At 39.4% G+C, this 9,747-nt stretch overlaps 1 protein-coding gene across 1 annotated transcript; it reads right to left on the reverse strand.

Annotated features, from left to right (window-relative positions):
* Nucleotides 1-5,064: 5,064 nt before the first annotated feature.
* On the reverse strand, nucleotides 5,065-7,797 carry IFNE (interferon epsilon). The gene has a single exon (XM_025927675.2). The coding sequence runs from the start codon at nucleotides 5,689-5,691 to the stop codon at nucleotides 5,065-5,067; it is 627 nt and encodes a 208-aa protein (XP_025783460.1). The 5' UTR covers nucleotides 5,692-7,797.
* Nucleotides 7,798-9,747: the final 1,950 nt, after the last annotated feature.

Here is a 9,747-nt window from a genome sequence, read left to right on the forward strand (position 1 = left end):
GAAATTCTATTACCCAGATAGTACTGCTGTGAACATTTTAGCGCAATTCTTTTCAGACATTTTACAAGCATTTTTATTTATAGAAATTATGATGGTACTAGTTATTTTGTAACCTGCTTTTTGATTTAATAATCTATTTAGCTCATACATGTATATGTGACAAGGATAACTCAGATGACCCAGCCTATGAGTACAAATGAGCTTATCTTTACTCTGAGCCCCCAACCTTGTCTCTTCAAAATTAATGTATAGAAATCAGTTGCATTCTTATACACTAATAATGAAGCAACAGAAAGACAAATAAAGAAACGGATCCCATTCACAATTGCACCAAGAAGCATAAAATACCTAGGAATAAACCTAACCAAAGATGTAAAAGATCTGTATGCTGAAAACTATAGAAAGCTTATGAAGGAAATTGAAGAAGATATAAAGAAATGGAAAAACATTCCATGCTCATGGATTGGAAGAATAAATACTGTTAAAATGTCAATACTACCCAAAGCTATCTACACATTCAATCCCAATCAAAATTGCACCAGCATTCTTCTCGAAGCTAGAACAAGCAATCCTAAAATTTGTATGGAACCACAAAAGGCCCCAAATAGCCAAAGTAATTTTGAAGAAGAAGACCAAAGCAGGAGGCATCACAATCCCAGACTTTAGCCTCTACTACAAAGCTGTCATCATCAAGACAGCATGGTATTGGCACAAAAACAGACACATAAACCAATGGAATAGAATAGAAACCCCAGAACTAGACCCACAAACGTATGGCCAACTCATCTTTGACAAAGCAGGAAAGAGCATCCAATGGAAAAAAGACAGTCTCTTTAACAAATGGTGCTGGGAGAACTGGACAGCAACATGCAGAAGGTTGAAACTAGACCACTTTCTCACACCATTCACAAAAACAAACTCAAAATGGATAAAGGACCTGAATGTGAGACAGGAAACCATCAAAACCCTAGAGGAGAAAGCAGGAAAAGACCTCTCTGACCTCAGCCGCAGAAATTTCTTACTTGACACGTCCCCAAAGGCAAGGGAATTAAGAGCAAAAATGAACTATTGGGACCTCATGAAGAGAAAAAGCTTCTGCACTGCAAAGGAAACAATCAACCAAACTAAAAGGCAACTGACGGAATGGGAAAAGATATTTGCAAATGACATATCAGACAAAGGGCTAGTATCCAAAATCTATAAAGAGCTCACCAAACTCCACACCCGAAAAACAAATAATCCAGTGAAGAAATGGGCAGAAAACATGAATAGACACTTCTCTAAAGACGACATCCAGATGGCCAACAGGCACATGAAAAGATGCTCAACGTCGCTCCTCATCAGGGAAATACAAATCAAAACCACACTGAGATACCACCTTGTGCCAGAAAGAGTGGCTAAAATGAACAAACCAGAAGCCTATAGATGCTGGCGAGGATGTGGAGAAACGGGAACCCTCTTGCACTGTTGGTGGGAATGCAAACTGGTGCAGCCGCTCTGGAAAACAGTGCGGAGGTTCCTCAAAAAATTAAAAATAGATCTACCCTATGACCCAGCAATAGCACTGCTAAGAATTTACCCAAGGGATACACGAGTGCTGATGCATAGGGGCACTTGTACCCCAATGTTTATAGCAGCACTCTCAACAATAGCCAGATTATGGAAAGAGCCTAAAGGTCCATCAACTGATGAATGGATAAAGAAATTGTGGTTTATATACACAATGGAGTACTACGTGGCAATGAGAAAGAATGAAATATGGCCCTTTGTAGCAACATGGATGGAACTGGAGAGTGTGATGCTAAGTGAAATAAGCCATAAAGAGAAAGACAGATACCATATGGTTTCACTCTTATGTGGATCTTGAGAAACTTAACAGAAACCCATGGGGGAGGGGAAGGAAAAAAAAAAAAAAAGAGGTTAGAGTGGAAGAGATCCAAAGCATAAGAGACTCCTAAAAACTGAGAACAAGCTGAGGGTTGATGGAGGGTGGGAGGGAAGGGAGGGTGGATGATGGGTATTGAGGAGGGCACCTTTTGGTGCACTGGGTGTCGTATGGAAACCAATTTGACAATAAATTTCATATATTGAAAAAAAAGAAAAAAAACTGAGAACAAACTGAGGGTTGATGGGGGGGTGGGAGAGAGGGGAGGGTGGGTGATGGGTATTGAGGAGGGCACCTTTTGGGATGAGCACTGGGTGTTGTATGGGAACCAATTTGACAATAAATTTCATATTTAAAAAATAAAAATAAAAAATAAATAAAAGCTCACACAGAAAAATAAAATATGTATCTTCCTCAATATCTCCAAGTTTAGAACTCTGGTTTTAAAATTTTAAGAGAGCACACATATTTAAAAGCAAGCAATTTTTATTTCGTATGAAGCAGTTAAGACAGTAATACAAGTAGGATGTCAACCTAATAAAGCTGAATGTTTGGGGAAACATTAGCATGTACAGTATTGCTTTTAGCTTCTAGATAGGAGTACATATTAACTGCTGTAAATTTCTACTTGGCCTCTTCTCCATTCTGTTCTCTTCAGTTCTTAGGAAAGAAATATCCAGGGGGAGAAAATGTTCTTTCTCTAATTCAAGACTGCGGACAGTATGTGAACTTGAATAAGGAAAGCCAGGAGCAAATTGTTGTCATGCTTGTTATCATTATTATTTCGCAGAGATCTTGCACAATGCCATTTGGGTTTGTGGGGTCTAGAACAGAGTGCACTCTTTTGAGTCAGACAGATCTGGTGGAGAATCTCTGCTCTGGCATATACTGGCTCCGTGACTTGCTACATTACTTTGAGCAAGTTACTTCACCTTTAAAGTCTTGTTATTCTCATTTCAGAAAAGAATATAATATAGAAACTATCTTGCTAGGTTAACTTGAGGATCGAATAATGTGTTAAATGAAGGATTTGCTTCTGAAAACTTCCTGGTTTAAAGAAAACAAAAATTCTACTGATCATGTGAAGCAAATGACCTGTATTTGCAGTCAAGTGTGGTAAATGCCTCTCCTCTCTCCACCTCCCTACCTCTAGGTGAACTTGAAGGTACACAGGGGTTGAAAGGTGACGTTGACCAAGACTGCCTCTGCTTCTCTGCCCTTTTCCTCTCTGGCAGTTGGCCCTGCCTCAGACTCAGGAGCCTATTCAGCTCATCCTCCTTCCTCTGAAGCCAAATCCGAAAGCACAGGCCAACAACGAATACACTTACTAACACTAATTAAACCGAAATGAAATGTGTTTTGTTCTTCAGCAAGTTTTCACATTAAGTGATAGATTTCATCTCGAATTGTACAATGAGTCAAAAACAGAGCATGACGTAAAGTGGCAGAATTAGCCCCAGAATTTTGGACCATGGCTCTGCTTCTTACATTGGGTGAAGGTCACTGTGGCCGTGGGAAAGCCACCAAGTCTCAACTGAACTTCAGTTTCTCTGGCCCCGCATTTGTTCCATCATGGTTTCGGGAAGCTTCCGGCTGGAAGAGCTGGAATCCCTTCATCCCTAGCAGCTCTCATGAGTGGAAACCCCCTCCCTTGGTTGGCACGAGTGCCCTTCTGTGCAACCCTCCTCCTCCTCCTGGCCACTCCCCTCCCCTCCAGGGGAAGGCTGGAGCAGTCCTGTTTCTTCTACCCTTCAACTAACACTTCCTTTTGCCAGCAAGACTCCTTCATGCATATTTCTAAGAACTCTGACTTGTTAGGTACACTTTCATTTATTGTTTTAATTTGTAATGTTCACATGATTAAAAATACAAAAATATGCTGGAAAACCTCCCTCCCCCTGCTTCTTCCCCTAGTCTTGTTTCCCCAAAACACAAGTTATCATCGTAATTTATTCTTATATATTCTTTATTTGTTCATGCACAAGTTAGGTCAGATAGAAAATTTGTTTTACATTTTATTAAAAAAATTTTTTTTAATGTTTATTTATTTCTGAGAGACAGACAGAGACAGAGTGCGAGCAGGGGAGGGGCAGACAGAGAGGGAGACACAGAATCCGAAGCAGGCTCCAGGCTCTGAGCTGTCAGCACAGAGCCCGACGTGGGGCTCGAACTCACGAACCGCAAGATCATGACCTGAGCCAAAGTCGGCCTAACCGAGTGAGCCACCCAGGCACCCCTTGTTTTACATTTTAATGTCAAATACAGCATTTTATACACACTGTTCTGCATCTTGCCTAGTTTTTTACTTTTTTCTTTCAGTATAGGAAGAGCATCCTCACTCTGTTCTCCAGCTGGGTGGTGTTCCTTTGTGTGACTATACTTCAACTGTCTCAAACTAAAAGAATTTGAGTGGTTTCCTGTCTTTTGATATTATAAATAATGCTGCAGTGAACAGTATTGTATGCACGCCATCAGACACATATGCAAGCATTTTTATAAGATCAATTTCAAATTTATGGCTCAAAGACGGTAATTGTAACAGATATCGATATATTGCCTCTACAGCGATTCAACCAATTTCCAGTGCTCTGGCAAATTATAGGAGCATCCCTCTCCAAAATCTCCACAAAAGTGTGGGCCTTCAGCTGTTATGAATGGCATGCTGTTCACTTTTAATTTGTATTTTTTATCATTATAAGTGAGGTTGAACCTGTTTTCATGCATTTGTTTTCCCTCTGCAATCTGCTGTTCATGACCTTTGGCCATATTTCTATTGTGTCACCTGTAACAGATATTCAGTGTGTATTGACATTTTCAAGTCTGGCAATGCACATTATTCCTTGTACTTCTTAATGTTTCTACCAATTTCTGGCAAAGAAATCATTGGAATGGATGTGGTAAGTTAAGAAATTAGTTCGGTGGAGACATACCTCATTTACTTTGAGGAAAATAAACCCATTTGAAGAACCAAGTATGAAATACTGATGAATCTATTTTATCTCATGAAAATTTAAGATGAATGGAAAATACAAAGTGACATTACAAAACAAAGACCATTGTAGTCACTCTGCATAATCTTAAAGGACAGGTAAATATACATATATCTACACACACGAAACCAAAGCAATTAATGACAAGAAGAAATAATAGTCTCTGGAACAGTCCTCCCGCCCCTCCACCTACCCTATGCTTCTAAAGTCTGCCCTTGGCTCATGCTCCACAGTCTTCAAGGAATGCATTCCTCGTTTGCTTATCTTTCTTATCAGCTGGAGTGCAAAGAAGAGACACCGGTTGATTTCTACTCGAACAATGGTCCAGGCACAGCTGCTGTACTCTTGGCTTTCCAGGTAATCATGGATCCTTTGGAAGTACATTTTAATCTGTAACCTAACGTTCTCACTCCCCAAGGTGCAGCTGTCCTGCTCTGCTTCCGGGCCTGTGAGTTCTTCTAGGTATTCCAGCTGTTGATGAAGCTCAGTGAGGAACTTCTCCACGTGGCTTTCCTCCCAACCATCTGAAGAAGTATTTGCCCTGAAGAGGTTGAAGATCTGCTGAAGCATCTCGTGAAGAATGGCCAGTGTTTGTCCTTTCTGGTACTGGCGAAGATTCACAGACCGCTGGGGAAGCAGGAAGTTTTTCCTGTGTGGCAGACACTGCTGAATTGATGAGCTTTGCAATGTACTCAAGAGTTTTAAACTCTCTCTGTTTACTCTTTGTTGGAAGAGAGCCAGTTTCAACTCTAGGGAGAAGATAGTAGAAGAGGCCAACAGCACCGACACAATTTCAAAGAAATGCTTGTTAATCATGGTGAAGGTCAAATATGCCACTTATCTCTGGGCAGACTTAGGAAAGCTCCAACTTTAGTGAATGTTTGCCTTTCATGCAGCTCAGATTGTTCTGGAAGGTGTTCTCTTTTGTTGGTTTTGTTTTCTGATGCTGTCATTACTCCGAGATTACATACTGGGTTTTCTGGTTCCCTTTTCATAGTGTTTATGGGACATTTCCTCCACTTTCCCCATTGTGTTGGCTGTTTAATGAAGTAACCAAAAGAACTTGTTTCATTGTATGTGTTCCTTGGATAATTACAGACTAGTCACCCAATATGATTTTCTATTACTCTTATTATGTATTAGATACAAAGTTTCACTCAACACAATATGCTTTCTAAATATTTGGTCAAGCTTATTAAAGTTCTTTTATTGAGAGTATTTTTTTAAAGGAGTACTCTTTCATGGAGTAATATTTATCAGAGGCTTAGCAGCACCTATAGCGTGCTTGGACGGGGCGGGGGCAGGGAATTAAAATCTATACAGACTACTAAATTTAAAAACTCAAGTAGAACTGTAAATTTGTGCAAATGCTTGAGCAAATTAACCTTAAAATATGTATGAGCAATCTAAAATTGTTTTTTAATGTTTATTCATTATTTATTTTTGACAGAGAGCGAGAGAGAGAGCAGGTGACGAGCAGAGAGAGAATCCCAAGCAGGCTCCTCACTGTCAGCACAGAGCCTGACATGGGGCTCCAACTCCCAAACCATGAAATCATGACCTGAGCAGAAACCAAGAGTTGGACGCTCAACAGACTGAGGCACCCAGGCATCCCAAATTGTTTTATATCTTACTAAAGTAGTTCAATATCTAAGTTTCTAACCTATGAAAGTAATGTGAATGAGAAAAAAATTAGCAAAAGAAGGTCATTATAAAGTTATTACAACTGCAGAATATTAGAAATGGCTTATAGGTCCAATAATAGGGAAATGGTTAAATAAATGTTGGTATATCCATATAATTAAATGCCATGTAATCATTATAAATGATAAAGTTATATGTGAAAAGGTTGGGCAGTTGGCTGATGTACATTCCCTAGGGTACCACTAACTATGGTAAACCAAAGCTACTCTCTTTACATTAATAATGCCTCTTGAATTACAAATACCCAGTTCCACATTTTAAGTCCTCCCAAATATGCCCTCAATCTACCTTACCAATCTTATCTCCCACTGTTGCTCCAAATATAAGGTAAGGGAAACTGAATTCCAGATAAAGTTAATGACTCACTATTTCCTTAATACACCTAGCAGAGGTATGTGTGTGTGTGTCTTCTCTCTCAGAAATATCACCCATGGTGTTACCTCCTTCACCTCTAATATGTGTCTGTGTAAGGACTAAAGGTTACTTCTTTAGGATGTAGATTTCTTTTACGAAGCTATAATCTGTCTTCTGGATCCTCACAGCATTGTATACCTTTTTAAAAACACTTTTCTTGTTCTGTCTTATGCATGGCTATATATTTTTGTCACGTTTACATTTATGTGAGTATGTAAGTATGATTAATGTCATATAGCAGGGTTATATCTAACCATGTTGCTATTTGTTTTCTAATTGTTCATATGGTTTTTTTCCTTCTTTTGGATTGATTACAAAACATGATTCCATTTTATCTCCACTATTGGTTTATTAGCTATACCACTTTATTTTTATAGTAGTTTCTCTAGGGTGTAAAATATATGTCTTTGGGGTGCCTGGGTGGCTCAGTTGGTTAAGCATCTGACTCTTGATTTCAGCTCAGGTCATGGTCAGTTTGTGGGATCGAGCACCATGTGGGACTTTGTGCTGATAGCGTGGAGCCTGCTTGGGATTCTCTCTCCCTCTCTCTCTGCCCCTCCCATGCTCGTGTGCTTTCTCTCTTTCTCAAAATAGATTTAAAAACTTAAAAAATATTAAAATATATATCTTTATTTAGCATATTACCATTTACTTTCAAATAATATTACACATGACTTAAAGGATATCACAATATACTCTTCTCCATCCACTCATCCTTTGTGCTCTAGTTGTTATACATTTTCATGTGTTTTAAACCCCACAAACATTGATACTATATTTATTTTAAATAGTCAATTATACATTTTAAAGAGATTTTTTAAATGAGGAAACCTTTCTTCTATATTTACTCATTATCATACATTTACCAACATACCATTTCTGGTGCTGTTCATTTCCTTTCAGTAGATCTAAATTTCTATTTGCTATCATTTTTCTTGAATAACTATTATTATTCTTAAATCCTTTAATAATTCTTGTATCTCAGTTCTGCTGGTGACAAATTCTCTTGGCTTTTTGTTTGTCTGAAAAAGCATTTTGCCTTCAGTTTGAACATACGTTTTTGCTGAGTATAGAATTCTAAGTTGAGATAGTTTTTCCCTCAGTACTGTAAAGATGTTGTTCCATTGTCTTTTGGCTTGCACGATTTCTGAAGAGAAGACTGCTGTCATCTTAATTTTATTTCTTTTGCATAATATGTCTTCTCTTTCCCCAACTGCTTTTAAGGTTTTCTCTGTACCATGATATTTCAGCAATTTGATGATAATGCGCCTTGATGCAATTTTCTTCTTGTATCTTCTATTACGAGTTTCCTAAGCTTTTTGAATCTGTGAGTTTATAATTTTTTTTAATTTACTTATTTTTGAGAGGGAGACACAGAGCATGAGCAGGGAGGAGGCAGAGACAGAGAGACACAGATCCAAAGCAGGCTCTAGGCTCTGAGCTGTCAGCACAGAGCCCAATGCAGGGCTCAAACTCACGAACCGCGAGATCATGACCTGAGCTGAAGTTGGGCGCTTAACCAACTGAGCCACCCAGGCGCCCCGATAATTTTAATTAAATTGGGAAAAGTTTCAGGCCTTATTTTTTTCAACATTTTTTATCTCCTTCTGGGACTTTAAGTACAGATATATCAGACCATCCAGTATGATCATACAGGCCACTGATGTTTTGTTCGTTTAGCTTTTTCTCTTTTATTTTTGATCATTTCTATGGCGATGTCTTCAGGTTCAGTGATAATTTCTTCTGCTTTATCTTATCTGAATGTTAATCCCATCTAGTATATTTATCACTTTAGGTAGTACATTTCTCATCTCTAGAAGTTTACTTTGTTCCTTTTTGATATCTTTCATTTCTTTCCTCATCACGTTCATCTTTTCTCCTATCTTCCTGAGCTTATGTGGTTTGTTTATGATAGGTGTTTAAGCTTCCTTCTCTGCTAATTCTGTCATTTGTGTCATTTCTGGGCCTTGTTTCATGATTACCTTTTCTACTGCTTATGGGTCCTATTTTCCTGTTTCTTTGTATGCCTGATGGCTTTTGGCTGGATTCAGAACATTCTAAGTTCTACATCATGGGTACTGGATTTGTTAAGCCCTACATATACGCCGGGCTTTGTTTTAGGACATAGTTGAATTACTTGGAATCTGTTTGTTTGGGGCTTGTTTTTAAACTTTGGTAGCATGGATGGAGCAGACTTTGTAGTCTAGGGTAATGTCATCTCACTACCAAGGGACCATCCTTATAAGGACTCTACTCACTGTTCCCTGTACTAGGAAGTCTTTGCACTCTGGCTGATGGAAGCAGGAGATGTTCCCAGCCCTGTGTCCACCCTGGGGATAGTTGGCCCATTCCTTTTAAAAAAATATTTATTTATTTTGGGGAGAGCACAAGCAGGGGAGGGTCAGTGAGAGGGGGACAGAGGATCCAAAGTGGGTTCTACGCTGAAAGGTTGACGGCAGTGAGCCTGACGTGGAGCTCGAATTCCGGAACAGTGAGATCATGACCTGAGCCAAAGTCTGACGCTCAGCCCACTGAGCCACCCAAGCACCGAGGCTGATTCCTTCCTGAGTATTCTTTCCCCAGTCTTGAGATTCTAAGTGACATGGACACTAGGTATTCTTAACAAAAAGTTGTGTGTGCAGGGCACGTGGGTCGCTCAGTTGGTTAAGCGTCTGACTTCCGCTCAGGTTGTGATCTCGCGGTTCGTGAGTTGGAGCCCCGCATCGGGCTCTGTGCTGACAGCTCAGAGCCTGG

The sequence above is a fragment of the Puma concolor genome, chromosome D4 (genome assembly GCF_028749965.1).
Source record: "Puma concolor isolate L17-30 chromosome D4, mPumCon1.1.hap2, whole genome shotgun sequence".
Taxonomy (NCBI): domain Eukaryota; kingdom Metazoa; phylum Chordata; class Mammalia; order Carnivora; family Felidae; genus Puma; species Puma concolor.